Here is a 23,789-nt window from a genome sequence, read left to right on the forward strand (position 1 = left end):
TTATTTCTTTTTAATATCCATAAAGGTTTTGTTAGCACATACCAGTTGTTCGCAAATTCTTTACTCAGGTTCAGTAATTTAAGAGTGTCTGTTATGCCTACAACCGCTTTTCTGCCCATTACCTGTTGCCTAACTTTTCCTTTATTAACAGTAAAGGCAAATGATTGAAAAAGTGGTTTATCAAAAACTCTATTCATTGCTTTTACACCGGACCTGGAGGTCTGTCCTTCACTGGGTTGGGTAATATATTGACATTTCTTTTTCTTGCAGTTCATTTTGTTGTCATCATAATAAAAATTGGCACAATACATTACATTGAGTACACTGTGGACCAAAGAATACTGACAACATACCTGTTTCATTTCACCAAATGAATGAAACATATATAATACAGAAGTAAATCTTAATACATAACATTTAGTATATTTAAGTGATAAGCTATGTTTCACACTAAATCAAGAATTAATTATTAATAAATGTAGATTTTTTCCCCCAAATCAATTAAAACACCCAGTGTGCAACATACTTCTCCATACAAAATGGAAAGAGAGTGATTGTCATTATTTAAAATAAATAAATAAACAAAAATCTGCATGTGGTCTCAGCTAATTTGGTGATCCTTTAATGGCACTTGTTTAATGGCGAAGTAAAGCATGCTGTATTTTTCCTGTTCCACCTTATGAACTTAAATATTGTGATAAATAGTCCGTATCTTTTGAGTATCGTGACATATAAGACTATTCTTTTCTTCAACTTGTCAACTATGTTGATTTTCTGGTGGATCCTTCCTTTAAACACCTGAAAATCCGAGGATGCTAAGAAACATATTCACCATTAGGGCTGTGTACTGGGAAGAACCTGGTGATATGATACGCATCACATTACAGGGGGTTACACAACACGGAATCTACAGAATATATTGTGATAGTTTTTTTTTTTTATCAAAATGTACATATTATTTTCCTAAATTAAATGTTTTAAACATTGCAATATAAACATGGCCATTTGCAGATAATCAAAGTAAAAGAAAAGTTCACTTATTATGCAGTCAGAAGTCAGATGCTTTTGTCAGACTTGTTTTGCAGTTTTTCCAAAACAACCATTACTTTGCTGGCTTTCCCATATAAAGTCACACATGGCAAACTAGCCACAATACAAACAATGCTCGGTGTCCACACCCTCGCTTCACATATTACTCCAGATCTCAAATGTATTCCCCCCCTCTCACACTTGCACAAACATACAGAGTTGATCCCTGCGTCTGCTTGCTATCTATCCTTTGCTTGACACACCTGTTCCTCTACCAGGAGTCAACAACCCCCCCACCACCACCTCGCACCATATAAAGTCACCATATACCAGTCACTGCAATAACTCTGAGTTGCAGATATGGAGTGGGCCAGGGCTGTGGAGCACTGGAACATGGGGCCCCATGCAGATACGCAAACCACAGCCACGTGAACACCAGGGTCACCAGCATACACTACACACTTTATTCCCTAACCTGCCACTCTGTTAATGATATACGGACTAAGAATGGTCGATACAGATGCTTAAATATATCTCCACAATCTGAATCATATAGTTTATCGCAAAGTCTGCCCCCCCCCCCTCCCTCAGTCTTTACAAAAACTGAATAAAGAAGTAATGGGAGGAAAGAAGGTAAAAACCTGGTAAAACATGTTAATAGAAAATAGACATAATGGACATAATCTGTTACTATGCTGCTTATTCAGATACTTATGATACATGTAATAATCTACAGTCCTAGGAGCAATGACAATGCCGGTGTCGCTAAAAAAACCAGAGACTGCTTTCCTACTTTAATATCTTGTCTTCAGCATATTCAAACGCATTGGATAAAGTCCCCTTCCATATTATATGATGTCAATATGCAGTGCCTCTGGCATAATTGCAGGCTTCATCTTGCACTGACCTTACACATAGCTTAGAGAGGTGGGGCAAAAAGAAGCAGAGCTAGTCAGGAAACCTCAAGTTAGCAAGATGCACCACTTCCATACATCAGAAAGCGCTTACTCTCTCTCCATGAGTCTTTATTTTAGCCTCTGCTTGGCTCACATTCATACAGGGGAAAAGAAAGAGAAAGAGAATGAGAGAGCGCGAGAGAAAGAGAAAGAGAGAGAGAGAGAGAGAGAGAGAGAGAGAGAGAGAGCGCGAGAGAGAGAGAGAGAGAAAGAGGGAGAGAGCGAGAGCGAGAGCGAGAGAGAGAGAGAGAGAGAGAGAGAGAGAACGGTCATATGTACGAGGGTCAAAGCTCAGTTAAACTTGCTTAGATTTGACAAACCTTCCAATGAGGCCTTGCTCTTCTCAACTTTGCACTTTAAAGCCGAGGTCTGCAATTTCTTTACACACACACACACACACACACACACACACACACACACACACACACACACACACACACACACACAACCTGCCCAATATTGTTTAGGTCCCCCTTGTACCGCTAACACAGCTCTCACCATTCAAGTCATGGGCTCCACAAGACCTCTGATGCCATCCTGTCGTATCTGGCACCAAGAAGTTGGAGGCAGATCCTTTAAGTCCTATAAGTTGTGAGGTGGGACCTCCATGGATCGTATCAACAAGTCTTGGCCACCCATGTCACCAGTTCACCGGTTAGTCCTTCCTTGGAGCACTTTTGACCACCACATACCAGAAAACCCCCACTACACCTGCCTGAGGTCCTTGAGACACTCGGACCCAGTAGTCTAGCCACCACAATTTGTTTGGCCCTTATCAAAGTGACTTTGGTCCGTGCTTTTAACACATCACCTTCAGGAACTGACAGTTCACTTGCTGCCTAATATATAGGTCCCACCCCTTGACAGATACCACTGGAACCAGCTCATGTAGTTCACTTCACCTGGCAGTGGTTTAAACTGACAGTCATGGCTGATTGTTGTATATGCACAATATACAACACACAACAACACAATCTGCAGCCAATATTTGGTCGAACCCTCGTCATGAGACCCAGTTTGGTAGCACATGTTAAAAGGAACAGTTGACTGAACAATAGATTTACTCCATCAGCCAAGACATGTTTGGTCTTTAGTTTAGGACTGGAGCGGAAAGCTTACCATAGCGGACATTAAGATCACCATAAACCCATTACTGTAAATATTTTAGCCATGACGCACTTGTGTGAAACTAGAGCAGCTAGGTTAGGACATTAAGTATGTCTTGGCTAATTAACAGACTTGGGGTAAAAAGGAAATTGTGCAAATCTGATTTGTCAGAGGACTGTTGCTTTAAAGGGATCCGCCCCTTTTGCGTTGTTAAACAGCAACCCTTCAGCAACTCAATTACCATCGCCACTGTGACTCTGGCCCGTGTAGATCTCTGGTCAATCCAGCATGCTTCTTAGGTAATGGGTTTCATAAGTCATGCTTCTGCAGCGGTGAACAGCTAATTGGGAAATTCTGTGCAGGGCGCTTAAAGCATTTCATAAACGACTGCACAAGTCAGACTTTATTTTGTAAGCAGGCGCTAAATAGGAAATAAGTGCAGCAGCTCAACCCCTTTGGCCCACAGGGTAGAAGGCGGATCATGTGAGAGACCGACAGTACTGTTTGAGAGAGAGAGAGAGAGAGAGAGAGAGAGAGAGAGAGAGAGAGAGAGAGAGAGCTAGCTTAGCTAGTGTGTGTGTGTGTGTGTGTACGCAACTGTGTTATCATTTGTGTGAAAGCACAAGGCTGTGCATGCGTAAATGGATGAGGCTCAACACAAGGCAGCTTTGTGTTTGGTAACAGAGTCTTTGGACTGTGTGCCTGTTTGTGCCTGAGTTTGGAAGAAGAGGAGGGCGGGGGGAGCTAAAACCCAACTCATCACGCAAGTTAAGTGGACCCTAGTTTAAGGGCGTCCCCTGAACTTCAAGCGTTTGTCCGGGGGGGTGGAGGGACTTTGTGTTTGTTCAGGAACCCTTTCCATCCCCTTTTTCTCTTAGCCCACTCGCCCCCTCACAATGTAAATTCCCTCTCACATTCCATTCCAATCAGATTAATGTGCATTCAGGAATGAGAGTGGATCACAAGAGGGATCTTGAACGAACCAAAGCCTCCTCCACCTCAAACAGCCTAAAGCCTCTTCACATAAGAGGTTTCCCTCTCCAGAGCTTCCAGCTCCGGAGCAGAAGGTCCATGAGACTAAAGCAACCAAGCTGCTCATTTCAGGTCATTCCAGGACTCAAGGGACCAATCTGGGTATAGCCGGTGACCCAAAACAATGCCTCTTTCACTTTCAACAGGCTGGGAACATGATTTTCGGATTGGTCATCTATAGCTTACCAACAGAAATCGTATTTTTACAGAGTTTTAAAGGGGAATTTGTCTTGGCGAATATCAAGAGTTCAGTACATGGAACCGACATACCATGAAGCATTAAACGCTGTTGTTGCCTCATTCAAAGGAAAATCTGGTTAAACTAAAACGGAGCTGGAAAACGAGCCAGTTCCAAAACCTGTTTTGTAAAAGTCTTGACTCGTTATGGTTACGCTGCCAAAATTTGCATAAACCCAGCCAACTAGCAAAAGCCCTAGCCGAAGCTGGATGTTGTTGTTGGTACTAGAGAGTAGAATGTCATTACTAGAGTTTTCTAGTTATGGGAATACAGGGGGCCACACAAACACAGGCCTTGTGATTGGGGCTTTTCTTGTGCCAGTGTTTGCAAAAAGAGAGCTCAAACTCAACAAGCAATGAAATGCAAGTAGGGACTCTATGCTAGGCTAAAAGCTAATACTAGCCTCTTACCAGCTTTCATCTCTAATGTCTGCTCTCTAGAAAACAAACTGGACTGCTTCAGCTGACCACCAAACTGGAGCTGAACAAACATTAGTCTTATGACCAAGACCAAACCCAGGGATATAAGTGGGGGGCAAGGCCAAAAGCTGACCAACTACAGTGTCTTCACTGTTACCCCAATGTTAGGCACACTTTTGTGGTATGACTCTTACCAGCTAGTATAATTGGCTTTGTATCGTTTGGGGCTGGCGAGTTCGGCAGAATTTAGGATTTCTTTCTTGCCAGCCTTCTGGTGCAGTCTTGGTTATGCTCACTGCACCAGACGACACCAACTACCAATGTCTACTGTGGATTAACTGTGGACCGACCCTGAAAGAGGAATGAGAATGGAAGCGCTGACACAGACTCTGCGTAAAAAAACCAAACCAGTAGAAAGATCCAGAAGCAGGTCAGAATTAAACTGACACTTGTTTTGTTGTGGGGAAACAAGGTATTATTTATTACCTCACAGTCTAGTTACTCTAGCTATCCCAGTCCTTTTCTAGGCACTACCACTGTATACCAGCCCTCCCTCTATTTCCAAACACCCATGACCGATCTGTCGCCTCCTCTAGCATTTCCAACCTTGCCTAAGGATTTCTTAAAAACATAGAGGAGTTCTTCAGAAACAGGGAGCAACCCCTGTCCCCAAAAGAGAGAGACTGAGTGAGAGAGACAGAGAGAGAGAGATAGACAGACAGGGATAGACAGGGAGGCTGGGATGGGCAACTTCTCTGCAAACACAACGTTCCCACTGGTAAAACAGCTCCATGCATAAGAGAGCAACAGACCCAGTTCACAGCACACACACACACACACACATATATATTGTTTCCACTGACTGTCAAAGGTTTGAGGACACATATATATATATATATATATATAAAAAGGAGAGCTTTTTGACTCATTATGAAATTGGAACTATTTAAGCATCGTTAGTTAGTGTTGTCTGGTGCAGTGGGCATAACCAAGACCGCACCAGAACACTGGCTAGAAAGAAATCCTAAATTCTGGTGCCGATTGGATGGCACACTAGCTAACTCGCCCACCCTACTGACAGTCAAAAGTTTGGGAACACAGCTTTTTAAAAAGGTTTACAATACTAGCTTAAATGTGCACATTAGAGTATAAGGTTTATGACAAACAGCCAATTAAACATGGAGAGTTAAGGTGTTGGTCAGGATGTCAGATAATCACCACCTTCCAGAAAGAGGGCACCAACATTTCAGAAAGCACAGTTCCACTGCTCCGGACATGGTGCCAATAGGTTCAAGTTCATCTGCTCCAGAGAGTCCTATTCTATTGGTTTTTGGGTGTAGCTTAAAGTAGAAAGAGTGTCCACAAATATATGGACATATTGTGTATTTGAGCCTTTTGGTGTAAGGTTAGCAAAATGATGATGTAAACAAAAATGTTTGCAGGCAACTTTTTTGTTTGTTCGTTTTAGTAACAGCAAGAAAGAAAGCAAGGTGTCCCCAAACTTTTGACAGCCTGGAGGGGAAAAACAAGAGTGGTGACTGAAAAGGTCTTGAGAGAGCACTTCTGACAACAGATGAGGCCAGCGACAACAAACATTTTCCTGACAAACATTTGGCTAGAAGGCTACTACTTCAGAAGCTCTCAGTGAGCAAAGAGAGCTGTACTGAGGATGTTGTGAGGTCTGTGAATGGCCATGTTGTTTCCAACCGCCCTCTCTTCAAGTGCATGAAAGCAGCCAGCTTCAGATTCTGGCTTCGTGCTCAACAGTTGATGTCTGGTTTTGCTTTTTATTTGCATTAAACCAGACCAAAATGACTCTGTTCTCCCCTGTCTAAATTACCCATCGACGGCTGCAGCTCACTCTGCGTACTCGGCTTCCTTTCGAATCATTCTCCGGGGCTTCTCCACCCCTGTATTAGTGACACACCTTTGCTTAAAGGACTTGCTTAAGCTGCAATGAGAGACATATTACGATCCTAGCATAGATCTCAATAGAACTGATGGGTAGTAAGGCCTTAAGAATTAAACAACCACACTGACCATTTGTGATGGGCACACACACACACACACATACACACATGTAAAACACACACAGTGGACAGTGAGCACACGTGCCTGGAGCGGTGGGCAGCGGTTGCTGCGGCAAGGGTGAAGAGCCTTGGTCAAGGGCCCAACAGTGGCAGCTTGCCGAGCCCAGGTATCGAACCCACAACCCTGTCATCAATAGCCCGGAGCTCTAACCGCTAAGCCACAACTGCCCCCAATATCACACATTGTAATTTTACACACTACACTAATGAATATACATCTAAAGGCTGTGCACTATACACAGGGATATGGCACTCCTATCTGACCTATCTGGACCTGTGGCTCTACTCTCAGGATACAGAGTAGAAGCAGTTACAGCGGGTTAGAGGCTCATTTGCATGTTACTGCCTTCTGTAATATCAGGATTTTAAAGGCCAATGCTGCAATAAAAATAATAAACAACATACTGTGCAAATCACCACTATTCAGCTCACATCCATCCATCCATCCATTCATCATTATATTTTTTTTATTGCAGAGACAGAAGCAAAACAAAAGGTATCATGGAAACTGCGTCAAATGAACTGAATGACAGAGAGCCTCAAAACAGCCAATTGAACTGGTTCTTTGAGCGATGCCATAGAAAATAGGGCAGCAACAAACAACTATTTTGATAGCATAATAAACAAAAAACTAAATGATCAACTGATTATAAATCACTAAATTAAGTTTAGCTTGAGGTTTTTTTATGAATTTGAACGAACAGTGAAGACAGTGAAGAAAAAATACCTGATTCAGAAATTCCTGCTAATGTAAAAGATGAATTAAATGGCAATAACTTTCAGTAGCAGCAACAAAATATAACTAAATGAAATCAGTTTTCCCTTAATTGGATTACCAATAATTTATTAGATGAGCAAAGCTGAAAAACTGAAAACACATCAGTTTAGCTTTCTTTTCTTTCTTTTTTTTTTTAATGTGATTTTCCCCCATTTTCTCCTCAATTAGGACCTGCAATAAATTAATGTAATAAATATTAATGACTTATTATGACATGGTCTGGCCGAAGCCACAATATCGCCGTCCCCTCCTATACAGAGTGTCGCTTTTTGTTGAAGTAAACGATTTTATCCGTAAACAGACGGCATGTTGAGCATTGCAAGAACTCCCATTCATTTTTCACCCAGTGACCTAAATCCTCATTTAGAACATCTCTGGGTTGACTTACTTGAAGAGTTCTTCTTTTTACTTGCAGTCCATGACTACATGAGACTTCTACGCCTCACACTAATACAAATCTGCTCTCCACTCACATACCAGAGTAATGGCTGTGTTGCCTTAAGGTTCACACGCTCTGTTCACGTGACAGGCGGCTGCTCAGTCTGTATGTTTTCGTAAGAAGTAACTGCAGTAAAACTTTATTTCACACAGTTATGGCTAAACTGTGGTGTGATGTCACCAATTCATCAACTATTTATTTAGTTGCCAACAATGATGAAGTCAATTAATCGTTGCGCCCCGAGTGGTTCTTATATGGCATCTCTCAAAAGAACCATTTGTAGCATCTTCATTTTCAATAGTGTGTGATAGATGGACACATGCACATACACATCAAACCCACATGTATCTACATGGCATATTTTGCAGGTAAGGCAGTGGTTAATTCACAATGATTTATAAAAAAAGAAAGCTGTATCATATTGGGAGGAAAGACAAATGTAGAGCGAAACAAAACAAATAAAACAAATTCAGAGATGATTTGAGAGAAGCCAAAAAAACCAAATAAGCATGGATGTATGAATATTCCTAACCTGCAAAATGATTCCTCCATACAATATCAGCGATAGTCATTGGTGGCCCCCCGACAGGGTGTTGTTTACCTTTGTCATGGTCAGTCCTTATCATATCCATTAAGGAATTCTCCAAAGTTTGCAAGCTAAATGGATCAAAGGGCCGATTCCGGTCCTGCAAGACAGAAAACAAAAGGGAAGGGGTTAGACTTCGGAAAGCAAAAAAAAGACAACACCATCCTGTTTACTTTTAAGTCCATTTCTTTGGTTTATTGGAAAGCAGTCACATGATGAAAATAAAAGAAAGAAAAAAAGAACAAGGACAACGCATGAGGCTTAGACCACATGAGACCAGATCTGCAAGAAACATCTGCATTCATAAGTGAGGACATGAAAAGGAAGTGACATCAGGGCTTTTCAATTCAGTCTCAAACTACTCAGAAGCAAGAACATCCATCCGCTCGTCATAACCAGCAACGCTGATGACATTTAAAAGTTCAAAACGCACAAAAACAAACCCGGCTTTAAGAAACTATGGTGACAGAGGTTGGTCATAACAGTCTATGCAGATAAACAGCCCACTGTTGTTCTCCAGGAGCACTACTAGAGCAGCGCCTGCCAAGGGCCATAACAGTAGCTGCTGATGCCAAAGGCTGGAACATTTATGTAACACGGCTGTTTTTTTCTGACCACATAACTCACATTACACACAAACGCTGTAAAGACTTAAAAGAGAAAAATAGAAAACGACAAAAAGAATAAATTCTGAGGTGGTGTTCTCTGAGCCTATTAGGACACTGTCCCTCCTCTAACAAGCGATCTATCTACATGTCACTGGACAGACATCCCACATTCAAAGCAGGTTTATTAGAACTCATTTTATCACGAAAACACTGTGAAGTCAGGTTAAAACAGGTGACACCTAGTAAAATGTACAACAATAAATATTTGATGCTTGATATTACGATGGTAATCATAATCTTCATAACAAATGACACCCTTAGGGTTAAAGACAAGTCTTCTGGACAGAACCGACGACCCTATAAACCATTTGAATGGTAAAATGATTCTTTGCATGGTTAAATGATTGTTCTCTATAGGGAAGTCCCAGTCAAGTTAGCCTGCCCCCAGAGCCTCTTGATGAGCATCAGCCGATACCGATCCGATCTGTGTATAAATAATACAGTCACACAGTTTAGATAGGATGAGCTGCTGATTAATACTTTCTTTCTTAAAATGACTTCAGCTCTCAGCTCCTTTAAAACACTGCAGTCAAGTTACTTCATGTGATTGTGCGAGCGAGTGTGTGTGTGTAGCGGTACACATTTTGGACTGATAACTGTTGTTGTTGTTGGTCTGCTGGTGTGAAATAACTGTTTTACAGTGAGGTGAATGCACTAGAATTTGGGTTTCTATAGAGTGTGTGTATTAGCATTAGCGTTAGCCTCCACTCTGTTCTGAACACGCTCTTCAATGCTGGATTAAAAACAAAGAAAGACATGCGGTTCTCCTGCTGGTAAAACAGGGCATTTCTGAAAAAAGATTAGGCTGGATCCCTGTCTGGGAAACCAACCCTATTTACACACACACAAATACATCTAATAAAATAAAATTAAAATTAAAATAAATAAATAAACTGTATAAAAAGGTGCATCCACTGCTGGCGCAGGTGTCCAACTGCACACACACACACACAGCTTTTATGATCTCCATAGAAAAGCCTCGGGGCAGAATATTACTTGTATATAGTATAATGGTGGATTATTATATGAAGAAGTTCAAGAAGCAGGTCAAGTACTGATAATTAAGTCAATGTATACGACTCTACTCAAAAACTGTAGTCTTCAGTATTTGTACTGCCTTTTTTTTTTTTTTACCATTGATCCAAATGTACACCGAACACACCAACATAACATATGGTCCTGCCTCCTTCAACACCCACCCACTGGAAACATGGGATGAACAGAGGTCCACAAACTTTTGGCCATATAGTGTATATAAACTGCTCATCACAAAAAAAAAAACTGTCAAGGACCATGGTACTTTTCCGACGTATCTCCCACTTGTCTTGCAGTGCTCTATTTGCTCATGGGAAATTAACAAGGCCTCATACGTTCAATCAGACACTATTATTAACTGTGACCAGATGTCAACCTAACTCTCAACACAGAGGGAAAGTACAGAGGAACCACAAAGGAGAAACTGTAGGGTATTAAAGAGTGTGAGTGAGTACAAATACAAGTATATTAGCGACCAGGAGAAGATGTGTGAATAAGAGAGAGCTTTGGCAGAGGCCACTCCCTGCCCAGCAACACAGAGAAGGCACAGTGTTTGTTCACCACCAGAGCTTTTGTCATGCAACTGGCTGAGCCATTCAAAAAGTGTTATTTCCCCTCTCTGGGCCCAGATAAAAATCTGCCCACTTTGTACTAATCATGAACATTCAAAACGCTGAGCTTCCCACTTCAGCCTCGGGCCCACACATGCAAACGCAAATACACACACACACATACACACACACATATATATATACACACACAGACTCTCCAGCTCCACCACCAACGTATGCTACACAGGGCAAGAGTGGCAACCTGTCTCATCTCAACTTAGAAGTAATCACCTTCTCCTGACCTGCGATCTGTGATACACTTCACACGCACAGTAAAAACCCCACCTAACTCATAGTAAAATGACCCATGAGAAACTGTCAGTGCAGTGACGGTGTCAGACTATGAGGGAAAAGAACATCAAGGGCAGCTGACATTCACATCTCCTGTTTAAACACACAGAGTATTCAAACACCTTGAGCATTTGCATCCCAAGCCAGAGAGGGTGCCAATGGTAGTCCCAGTTTATTTACATAGGCATCCTGCCTTGTTTGACTGCCGAAGATCAGACAAGCACCAGAATGCAAAATTCCATTATGAGTGGGGGGGATGAGGGGGTGACTGAGTGTCCCGAGTGATTCTCATACAGCATTACTTCCCACACATTCACTTACATATTGCATCATGGGGTGAGCGAAATGGCAAAAATACAATAGGACCATACTTTCAAAACATTGTCATGACACTTTCTCACTTGTTAATGCAATGGGAATCTTCTTTAAACTGCGTTAGAATTTCGTGATGAATGGACCAACAGAAATGCTTCACAATGACTGATTTTTATTTTTTTAACATTGACTTGCATTGAAAGGAGATTTTTGTGTGAAGGTTTCTGTGCGACCGCGACAACACAAGGATAGAATGGCATGAATGGTGTCATACTTAAAACTATGAGGACATTTATTATGTATTAATTATGTACTGTATGAAATATGCAGTCGTCCTGCGTAATTTATGTACAGTTGAAAGCCACGACGTAATGTGTACAATTTATTACAGCGACATGTAAATATCACAATACTGACCAGTCCTAGCAGCACTGTTTTGGCTACTGTCCACCATACTATTGAAGAAGAAACAGTAAGAGGAGTCTCAAATTCTCAAGTGTTGTTCCTTATAGTTGTCTTTAGAACTTCTGTGGAAATTCTCAGTACATCCAGCACCCATCCGCACAGGAACTGGAGCTTGTTAGAAGCTGTTATTTCCTTTGCCTTTCTGGTGTAAAATAAAATGCTAAAGCTTAAGTGACAAGCAAGCAAAAGCAGTCAAGATTCTTCCACCAACACACTCCCATCACAATAAACGTCATTAGCGGATTCTTAATTAGTACTGTAAAACAATTCAAATGTTCATTATCAATTAAATAATAATAATAATAATAATAATAAACCATGACATGGTCATGAGTATGTCTCAATGACCCCATTTCCCTTCTGTGTTAAGCTAACAGTTCTGGTAGGCTAACAGTAGGTGAAGGAGACCAGGTCATAGCCAGCTGTGGGCAGTGATAGAGGCCTGAGCTGGGGACTCTCTGTCTGCTCTCTAGCTGCCCTTGCTTTGGCCTTGTTTCACCTCAACATAGTGTTCTGTATTGAGCAGAGTGTAGCCCCCTTTTCCCTGTGCTGTTTGAAAATGATCTAGGGTTATAGAACTCCATCCTGAAGTGAGGGTGGTGATACCTTCTGTGAGGAGGGCGAGAGAGATGGAGATAAAAAAAAAAAAACACGAGGGATGTACAACGAGAGAGAGAAAGCGACATTAGCAAGAGAGAGAAACACATTAGCAGACTAGAAGCAGAATAGAAGATTATACGGCAACTTCTGAATTCATGCAGTTACTTCTCACATTTGGGGAATGTACGCATAAATGTCACCATTTGTTTTCACATGCCTATTTTTTCACGCTCTATCTTTGTTTCTGTGAATTGATAAGGCTGTTGTGTTACTTAAGGGGAGGTTCATGTTATTTCACATTTGAGCCCTTCTAAGTAAATAATGAGTGATTTCTAAGAACATCAGAGTTTCAATATCAATCGCTTTATTATAATGTTTTTAAACTAACAAATAAATTCAATGGGGAAATTAAAATAAAATTCATATTACACAACAGCCTCAGCTAAGAATATTCATCTTAATGGCTTTATTAACATTCCTGTTCAGAAAATACATTCCAGCATCCTAAACGGATTCTACTCTCTACACCTCCACTCCCTAAAACTACGTACTATGAAGAAGACATTGAACTGAGTCCTGACTTTTGTGAAAACACAGGAGGTTTCAGCTTATTTTAACATTTTTTTTTGTTTGTTTTGAGAAAAGGTAGATAAATCAATTACTGTAAATTAAGAGATAAATCCATATGATTATTAGTTACATTGCAAAACACTGTTAGACTGTTACGCAAAACACTGTTAGTCACTGTTAGAAAAAACAACAGGAAAATCTTGAACCAGCATGTGGACTTAAACTGTTCGGTGCACCTGAATCAGAAGGAACTGCTCCTTAAAACTGACATATGTAAATGAGCTGTTTTGAACTGTGCCTAATTCATAAAGTAATCCGGGCTAAGCACGGCTTATAACTTCAAGAGAAATAAAGGGCAAAGCTGGCTCCAGACTGAGTGGTAGTATATATGTAAAGATGTTGGTTTTAGTAACAGCACTAATTTATTCTACAGGCCCTAATGAAAAGATCCCTCTTCTCACACAAACTCCTGATTGGGCCAATTACTTCAAAATAGACCATTTTTGCAGCTTCATTTACACCCAAGAACTGCAAGAGTGGGGAGTGAATGCCATGTTTTGAGGCGTCATCATTGTTTACAAACTACAAGTTCAGGGAATTTGGTTTTCCATGATATGAGCCAATTAAGAACTGTCAGTGCATTCTTTACTCGAGAACCGTCAGACAACTGTTACACTACATCACTGTACAGCTCAGCAGGCTGGAAGGAGAATGATCATGGTTCAGCTCGGTTCCATCAGCTAACAGATGTCGACGTTGGCTAGCAGCGCACTGCTTGTGATTGTGGAGACAAATCTCAAGAAGACTGTGCTCTCCTGGGCGAGAATGGCTGCAATCTCTTGACAACACTTAGACAGCTGTGCCACTCAAGAGCCCCTGTGAGGCCTTCCATAAACCGAAGTCTGAGACTTAGCACTAAACCTAAAAGACTACAAGCAAATGTAATGTTTAATAACATAACCTACTCCTATATGTATTTCTATTTTTGAATCGTTCTATTTCATCTGATCAGACTGTCGTCGAAGCATTGCACTGCATGCTCTACTGTGTATGACTGTATGCGACAAACTCTCAAAACTCTCAAAATAGAAATGCCTACACCATAAGATAAGCATGCGAGGGACTTCAGAAAAACAAAGTCAGAAACTGGCGTACTTTGTGCAATGATTAGCTTCACGTTATCACACGTATTATGTCCTGTGCAGTGCGACCCAAATATTCTTGGTTTGCCTTATGGCTAAATGACCTAATCCTGATACACAACACAGGGTGTGAGAAAAGCAAGACATAAGGCCGAACCTGTCGCTCAGAGGATCACAGCTTGCATGACTCATCACTTTTCTCTTTGCTGCAGTGGTAACGTTTTCTGCTGGTGTGAAAGTGCAGCTAAAATAGGCCCCAGCCGCCCACCAGAGAAATACAGTGCTATAAATGATTTGAATAATCGACATACGGAGGGAAAAAAAAAACAAAAAAAAAAAACATGCCCAACATTTCAGTTATGGTCTCAACAGACAATCATAAGTTATGAGAAAAATCTATTTTTATATAATATATACTATTATTACAGGTTTTCCAGAATGGTGGTTCTGATACTCAAGAAGATGTTCTGTGAATCAAATATAGTTTGCTTTTATGCTATAAAACATTTACAACACCATGACAAACTGGAATGGCTAAAAAAAAAAACCCAGAAAAACAGAAAAGCCTGTGTGTGTGTAGGTTAGTGTGTTTGTCTTCTAAGAAAATGATTAGTTTGTATGCATGCATTACACTGCAGTCATGTTTTGGCAACTGACTACAGAACTTGAGGAACCTTTTTTAAGGTATAATATGTGACCCTGAAACATACTCTCTGTGTTATTTTAGAGAAACATGTGAAACACATGTTCCTGCACGAAGCATTACAAGACAACTAACTCAGGAGGCATAAGGGCATCAGGACACTCTTCAACCCTTCAATGGTTCCCTTCATGACAGCACGGGGCAAAAACAAGAAGCACCAGTAATCTCCACCCATCTAGCAGAAAACCAATCAAGATTGCGCACTGGTCCCTTTAAAGGCTGTCAGCCAATCGCTTTCGATGGGCGTTCCTAGTAAAAGCTGCGGGCCAATCGGATTTGAGAGGCGTTCTCTTGAAACGCCCCCTCAGTGAGCTGGCACTGACGAGCTGCAGGAATGAACCGTGCGCATCACCGAGAGAGCCCGTTTCTCCCCAAAAAGCCCGCAGCACAGGCAGCCAAAGTACTGAAGATACACGGAGAAAGGGTCTGGCGCTAGTAAATAACCTGCCACGGTCATTTACATTCGCATTTACGATGAAAAAGACCTCATTATTGGCCGGACTTTGCGCTGTTTTTGATTCAGGTCGAGCGATTTCCACAGTGTCAACCGTGAGGATCATAATAAATATAGCTAGCTAGCTATCTACCACAAGTACGCTAAAATACTTCATTATTAAATTAGTATTAGTCTACCAAAAGGAAAAAGAGCACCAACACTAAAAGTACTGTAGTCTGTCCCTTTAAAATAAGCCTGGCTCGTGGTTGTTTTCCTGCAGGTCTCCGTATCTGAACCTGGTATTAAGGGGAGTCCAGTCCGCACAGACGTTACCTAGGTGACACTGGGTCTTAACGCGTGCCGTTAGCCAGCATCAGCTGTCGCAAGCACACAGTCCGCATCAGCTAATGCTGTGATCCGAACAGGCTGAGGGAGCCACAGCAAGCAGGGCTGTCCTGACATATACATGAACAGTACGGTCACAGACACGCTCAGCCACACCAATAAAACTGTGAGAAAGTGAGAAAGTGAAGCCCACTACCTGAAACGGTAACATGTTGTTGCTGTTGTCTGTTCTAAAGGCGTTGTCCTCCATCCAGGGCTTTGGGGTGAGGGGTCCGGCTCGGGAAAATTTCGGCGGGGCGATAACATTGCTCGGATAGGGCTTTTTCATGGGGGAGATGGGGTTGAGGGGAGAGGGGACCCCGACGCCCACGCCGACCCCTACTCCGACTCCGACTCCCACACCGACCCCCACGGCCCTGCGCGGGTCCCTGGGCGCCTGAAGCCCGCTCCACGGACTCGAGCCCGAGCTCCACACCGCGTTCTGGTGGTTATTCCAGGAGGACGAGGAGGAGGACGAGGCCGGCGAGACTTTGCTGTTCACGACGGCTTGGTGAGCGTACGCGGTCCTCTGGGGGAAGGCAGCCTGGTTGGGACTGACGGGGGACCTCCTCTGCTGGGGCTGGGGCGGCTGGGGCGGCTGCGGGGGCTGGGGCTGCTGCGGGGGCTGCTGCTGGGGCGGCTGCGGTTGATGCTGAGACTGCGCCAAGCCGATCTGGGGCGAAAAGCTACCTCCGAAAACCGGGTTGACGTGGTGCGGAAAGTTCTGGAAAAGCATGGTGCCGTTCACCGAGGGGATCCCTTGGAAAAAGCTGTCGTCCACGGCGTTCGTGGTCGGCGAGGACCAAGTGCTGCCGAAGGAAGGAGACAGTGAGGTGCCCCCGGTCTCCTGCGGCGGCTGGTGGAAACTCAAGCCGGGCAGGAGAGGCGACTCCATGGCGACTTTCTCCTTGCCGCACGGCCTCGAAGGGGCTTGGCCGGACGGGCTGTCCTCCGAGACCGCCGGCTCCGACGAGGGGGTCGGGGTGGAGGGTGGGTCGATGCTCGCTGGGTCTTGCTGCTGCTGCTGCTGCTGCTGCTGGTGAGCCTGGGCTTTGCTTTTGTCCATCAGTAAATCATCCTGCATGGTTTGCCGAGCTGGAAGGGGGAAGAACAGAGACGAGTTGTTATTGAGGATATCGTACACCACATTCGTCGGGCTGTGACCGCGTTTGGGCGAAGGGGGCGACGAGAAGGAGAAATTATTGTTATTATTGCTGCTGCTGCTGCTGCTGTTACTGCTGCGGAGCAGAGCCGAGCCGGAATCGCCCATTTAGCAGAAAGGGTCGCCGTTATTGCACAAACCGCAGCCTGGTTCCTCTGGGCTGGTTCCTCTTTCCTCAGAAACTAATTTATCTCCAACACGCGAATAAAGGAGGGAAAAGCTTTGAAGACAAGCACCGATATTCACCAATTTTTACGCCACGTCTCTTTCTTTCCCCCCTCACCGGAACTCCAGATCTGCAATGTGAAACTGATTCTTGTTCCTGTTTTTTTCCTCTCCCCTCCTGTAAGACCACCCCTACACTCATTTGCATACGTCAATAAATACAGCTGCGTCCTTCCACAAGGTTAACAGACACACGCTGCTCCCTTCATGTCTTTATGAAGGTGGATTCACTGCAACACCTTTCTCCCCGGCATTAACACACACACACACACACACACACACACACTCTCACTCTCACCTTACACGACGGCAGGAGGGAGTATTTCACAAAACAGGCCCAGAATCTACCCTGTCCTAGCTTAACCAAGAGCTGTGGGACATTCCCATTGGACAGTCCTCACCTTTGGGCTGTGGTAATCTGGTTAGCTGACAGATTCTGGGGGTATTCACACAGAGGTGAAGACTGACCAATAGGAATGTCCCTCAGACACCCTCTCATTGGGCAGGCTTTGGCATTAGTCATCTGACTTTCTGGCTAATCAGAGAAATCCAGCTACTCTCTGAATTTCATATGCTTCACTGAAAATCATATACTCTAAGCCAAAAGTCAGTTATGGCCAATAGAAGGAGAGCAATACTTACTTTTGGCTTAAGATATTTACATTTACATTTACATTTTATGGCATTTAGCAGAGGCTCTTATCCAGAGCGACTTACAAGGTTACTGGTATTACAGAGGAGGGTCACTGTAGTGTTAGGAGTCTTGCCCAGGGACTCTTATTGGTGTAGCGCAGCATAGTCACCCAGACCGGGAATCGAACCCTGGTCTCCCACATGGTGGTGTTGTAACGCAATGGTAGGTGGTGGTGTTATCTGTTGCGCCACACCAACCACCATATAGCCACCGAGATATCCAGCATTATCTGACCCCTGCCTTGTGAAATTGGTATCAGAGTCATATAGGAAAAATTAAACAAGTAAAAATGGAGAATGAAAAACATTGAGGGTGTTTACTGCTCCTGATTGATTTAGAAATCTCACTTTGGACCAGAATCCATGTTTGGGACCATATCCGGTATAAATACCGAGCCTTCAAAGCCCTGATCAGATGAAGGGGACGAGCTGTAAAAACCAGGACCTCAAATTAACCTCAAACGGCACTGCAGCAAAAGGCTAACCAAAACAAACATGGAAAAATGTTGAAAAAGTCTGTGGATCAGATTGTGTGAAATCTGATCATGGACTGAATACATCAAACAAGTCCTAAAATCCAATGAAAAGTCTCAGTCTAGCAGAAAATGTCAGCCCAAGTGCGCTATGCGACAGTTTGAGCTTAAATAGCCCGTGAGATGCAGGCTGCAGCTGAGTGAACACTCCCTGCAAGCTCATCGTGCTTAATATAGCCTGGCACACAGCTACAGCACACGAACGGCTCCTGTCAGTGTCAGAAAAAAAGAGACAACAAACATGCCTGTAGATCGTCCAGTCTCAGTTGATCCTCGGCTTTTTCTACGTTGCTGCATAAGAACTGCCTAGTCAAGGTCAACAAACTGATCAATAGAGTGGGGCAGTCTGTCAGGGCAGTCCACACACTCCCTGTCCCAGGAAAGAAGCTAGCCTACACTGGCCTCTGCGTCAAAGCTTTTACAACACGATATGCTGCCTAAAACACATACACATATGTGGAGGGCTATGGGAAGGGGTGAAAGCATGCACCCCCCCTTCACCCCCTCTCCTCCCCTCCCCACACACACACACTAATCCTTCACTGCACCGATAGCCTAGCGAAATCACAACCCATATGCCACAGCATGCACGTTTCTGCTACCGTAGAGCACTGAAGCAGACATTACCTTATCGTTTCACCTTTTGGGGATTCTGTAGATAAAAGCCTTTTTTTTTTTAGTTTGGTTCGTCTCGGTATTGATATGACAAATGAGCTCCCCTTCTATAACCGAGGTAAGAGTCAGCAGTTGCCTCAACAGCTGATTGACTGCGGCGCATGGATGATGTAGAGGAGGCTTCGGGGAAATGTAGTTTTTTCCCGTGTAACTTCCAGCGCGAGTAGTTTTTAGAGAATAAAGCAAACAACCTGTTCTGAACACACCCTAATGCTGACTATATACGCCTTAAACAAGAAAATACCATCCTATTATACAACACTTTGACATTATAACGAAATATGACAACATATATAGATAGCTCCCATGCCATGACACCCATTTAAATATAGCTAGCAGCGGCTGTACTGCGCTATTTATTTATGTACAAGCTAGCTACCTATTTATTTGATTTATTAAAAAGCTAAAAGGAAGGGGGAAACCCCCAGATCTAATCCAATAATCCTTTAAAACGTAAAAAAAAGAAAGAAAAAAGTCCCAACTGGTGACAGTGACTCGTCTAAGCATTTTTTAAATGATGTCTCTGACATTTCACACTCATACTAACACACCAGACCTCCACAGCCCTCTTTTTGGAAATCACTTGCTACGTAGCCTCCCTACTTCACCTCTTCCTTCCCATCAAGCTTTAAAACGTGTTAAACGTCTTACCGCAATACGAGGTGTTTTGCAGCCATATGTGTATCTTCATATCTCTTCCTTTCTCTTTCCTTAGGAGGCTCAGTGCCTCTCGATCCGGACCGCCTGCTGGAGTTAGAACATAAATTTGATATTGTTTTGGCTAACCTGGCTTATATGAAGGAGAGTAGTGAGGACTGAGACTACATGCCCCACAATGCTCAGCGCCGCGCGCGTCGATTTTTTCATTGTTATTGGTGACGCAGTGCGCGTCCCCGCGTTACCTCGCAGTCAAAGAGCAGTAAATGGAGTCAAGCGGACACGGCACGAAAATATTAATAACGCATAAAGTATTAGTAATGTGGAGCAGGGGTGCGGTCAGGGAGGCATGTTTCTAGTCTAATAGGGCTCTACCATGTGCCGAGGCTGTAGCTAGCTGGTTAAGCGTTCACCGAGGGCTTGTTTCGCTATCGTCTCGTCTTCGTTAAGGCCTCGCTGGCCTGTAACGGTTCTGTTAGCTAACGTCTTTCTGAATAGCCGACGACTCGTTTGTGCGATTGGACGCCTGAGCACACACGAAGACATGGCAGACGAGAGTGCCGTCGTGATGCAACAGATTTTGGACAGGTATGTGCATTAACTTGTTGCTGAGTGAGACCAGCAAGCGAGCTAATGCTGCTAATGATTGCACGCATGCGCGTATGGCAAGTCCAGGTCCGGAAAGTGGAATTCCACCCCATGGTTTTGCTTCAACTGCCTGGGTGGCTCCGCCGCGGTGGAGCCACCCAGGCAGTTGAAGCAAAACCATGGGGTGGAATTCCACTTTCCGGACCTGGACTTGACACTTAAAGGCACGTTGAAGTAAACTGTGCTGCTGAACCCAATTTTTTTTTCTATTTAAGTGAAAAATGTGCTAGTGGCATGAAGATATACATATTTACAAACGTTTTCCTATTATTAAAAAACAAATAGTGAACTTTATGAACCCACAGGAACCTGTACTGGCCTGATTTCCAGTACTAGCTACATAATAACTACACAAATCCTTGAGCTTCATGTTTTTATTGATTATTATTTTAAATAATAAATTAAACCTGCATATATCCACCAGAATCTGACAGATTTACACAAGTACTGCATCTTCCAAACATGGTGACCAAGTATATATATATTTTTTTTATTGATTATTATTTTAAATAATAAATTAAACCTGCATATATCCACCAGAATCTGACGGATTTACAAAAATACTGCATCTATCAAACATGGTGACCAAGTGTGTATATATATATTATTGATTATTATTTTAAATAATAAATTAAACCTGCATATATCCACCAGAATCTGATGGATTTACACAAGTACTGCACCTTCCAAACATGTTGACCAGGTATATATACACTAGTTTTTATGAGTGACCTGATGGTCCCGGACTGTCCATGCTTCCTCACACGCCTCGGGTGTCATCCAGTCATGCTATTGTCATGGCATTGCTGGCAGCTTACTTCTCTGGTCAATGTGGTCATAGTATGCCAGATAAACATCTCTGGTTTATGAATCAGTGCCATGTTTTTGATGTGATGAGAAGCAGATAACCTAGTATCAGGAAAGCAAGTGTATAAAAATAGACGTCTTCATTAAGAAGCTTAACATTAAACTTGGTTTGGATGGCCACCTGACAACAGATCTAGGGTCAGTGTATTCCATTGCTTGATCAGATCTTGTTCTTGCCTTTCAGATTGGTGGGAGTTCCCATCCAATGTGATTCCATACAATGATGGGTCGAGGAATATCAGTTTTGCTGAAGGATGTGACATTTTTTTTGTAATGGGGTCACTCATTTCGTAGGTCATCTTAGAATTTGTGTGGACTACTGCAGTCTAGTAGCCAGGCTCATTATTTGTAGTTCTGTGGGCTATGTGCAGTAAATTATGCAGGTGAAGAATCCAATTAGTCATCTATGGGGTACGTAAATGCTTGTCCAGAGTAGTTAACTTATCCTTAAGTGACCCTTTTTTGTGAAAGATGGCTGCTATAAGCTACCTTAGGCATTAATACTTCCACCCTTTATGATTCATATGCCATTTATCTGAACTCGTAAAAACCTACTGGTCACACCTAGCAGTACACTTTCATAATGACCTTGAAATCCAGCATGACAAGGTATGCTTTGCCATGTAGCTGCTCCTATTTTAATGCAGAGTTTGAAGCAAGTCACGAAATGTGTGTTTCCCTATGCCATTGGTTAAACAACCCATGCAGAGGTTTAACAGATTTAAAATATCAGACATGACTCAAACACAAGCAGTTGGTTGCCACTTGGACCATCGTCCAGTTTATGCTTTTAAATGAGGGCCATTATAGTTTTGTTTTTCTGCCTCTTCAGGATTGTCCAGAGCGAGCCCAATGGCAGTCTGGGTGCTCTTTAGATGCTATAAGCTTGAAATCTGCCCTTCGGTAACCTTGGAGCTGCAAAGGCCTACTGTCCATCACAATTTATTTAATCTTGGTTTGTCTAAATTTAGGTAAAACAGCAATAGAGTTATTGATTTGCTGTGCTTCTTCTTTGGCCTGTCGTGGTGCAGGGCAGCTCTTTGTGTCCTGACCTTGTCCGTGTTTTTTCCACTGAGAGTCGTGTTTGCCAGAAGCTCTACACTCACGCCCCCGTGCTGTAAAACAAACCAGATAACTGGATCAGGGTCTGGTCAGAATACACGAGCGGACATGCTTGTTGTTCTGTTTGAAAGTAAGTGTTTGTGTAATAGTGTTTAATTAGTTCTTTACACTTGACAGGATTTCTTATTATCTTCATAAATTGAATCACTGTCTTCTTTTCTGGGCCTATCATGAACATAATCAATACTTTTAGAATGCTGACCAGCTGCAAGTTTCATTACACAGTCTTGTCTTGGTATAATTAGTCTTAATTGGATTAATTGGATTGACTGCAGGTCAGTTTGTGAGAAATGTTTTTTCTCATTCTCAACATTTCTTTGCTTATTATTTTATATTTCTAAGCTATATCATGTACCTGCACCCTTTTATAGAGTCTATAGTAGGGGTGTAAAAGTATTCCTGTTTTGCAAACCATCTCATTTCGATTGTTAGGATTTGGTGCATGCGGTCGTATAGAATGTGGCGTTCTACACTAAACTTAGTTCAAGCTAATTGGTGTCTGACTACACTGTAAAAAAACAAATTGCAGTGAAAACTCAATTTTAAGTCAATGTGATGCGCTAAGCTTTTTTGTTATTATCTCAAGAACTGCAATGGTGGTCATTTTAAAGAAGATTTATTTGTTTAACCCACTTGGATTGGCTGTTTTTCTGTTGAAGTTGCAGTTTTAGTACTAATCTGCCAAAACATTGACCATATGGTGAGGAGTAATGTAAGAGTGCAGTACACTGCAGTACTCAGCCAGACGTTTAGAAAATGGTAGCTTGCTCTTATAGCCTTCAGCACTGAGGCCAGGCAGTCAACCATTACGAAGAGAATGATGCCAGGAGCCAATTGGAAAGCTTCAGGACCTTAATGTGGGGGCGCTGTTTAACACGCTGTTTAATATGTGCAAGAGTGATGAGGCCTGTAGCGTTCGTCCCTGTTCGTTAGTACGGCATGTGCAAAAGCTTATACAACCAGTCAATAAAATTGCTTGTTCAGGTAACACAGAGAATCTTGTTGGCCCAATATCAGGGTGAAAACTGTTGGTCTGGCATGTTTTTGCTTGTTCATGCAAAGTTCAGATTTCCTTATCTCAGTGACTCAGAATCCCAAATCGGGCGAACAAAATGTAGTTGCATGGCGAGTGCATGTGGCACGCAGAAGCTAGAAAACCCTGCTTCTTTTAAATGAGCAAGGGCGTTTTCTCTGTCTCTTTATTTGGGAGGGTTGAGATTAAGCTGTGGCTGTTTAAATAAAGCCCAAGTGGAACAAGCCCAAGTTATTTTTAATCCACAAGTTTTTGTATATTATTTTATTTGTTGTACCTT

General features: G+C 42.7%; 2 protein-coding genes across 8 annotated transcripts in view; one reads left to right on the forward strand and one right to left on the reverse strand.

The window, feature by feature from the left end:
- cpeb3 (cytoplasmic polyadenylation element binding protein 3) overlaps positions 1 to 19,986 on the reverse strand; it is a 59,626-nt gene extending 39,640 nt beyond the window's left edge. For 2 of the 7 annotated variants that reach the window (XM_072678292.1, XM_072678291.1), the window contains exons 1-2: positions 16,052 to 17,340; positions 8,621 to 8,774 (exon numbers count right to left, since the gene is read on the reverse strand). In XM_072678292.1, coding sequence (XP_072534393.1) covers positions 8,621 to 8,774; positions 16,052 to 17,164 — 1,267 coding nt within the window. In that variant the 5' untranslated portion in view covers positions 17,165 to 17,340. Of the gene's footprint in view, positions 1 to 8,620; positions 8,775 to 16,051; positions 17,344 to 17,579; positions 17,595 to 19,134; positions 19,226 to 19,833 lie in introns of those variants that run through there. The other 5 variants (XM_072678294.1, XM_072678296.1, XM_072678297.1 and 2 more) reach the window with 5 other exon arrangements.
- Positions 19,987 to 20,047: 61 nt separating this feature from the next.
- Positions 20,048 to 23,789, forward strand: part of marchf5 (membrane-associated ring finger (C3HC4) 5) — a 31,152-nt gene continuing 27,410 nt past the window's right edge. The window contains exon 1 of the mRNA XM_072678300.1: positions 20,048 to 20,427. Coding sequence (XP_072534401.1) covers positions 20,384 to 20,427 — 44 coding nt within the window. The 5' untranslated portion in view covers positions 20,048 to 20,383. The remainder of the gene's footprint in view (positions 20,428 to 23,789) is intronic.

The sequence above is a fragment of the Salminus brasiliensis genome, chromosome 4, assembly GCF_030463535.1.
Source record: "Salminus brasiliensis chromosome 4, fSalBra1.hap2, whole genome shotgun sequence".
NCBI lineage: Eukaryota > Metazoa > Chordata > Actinopteri > Characiformes > Bryconidae > Salminus > Salminus brasiliensis.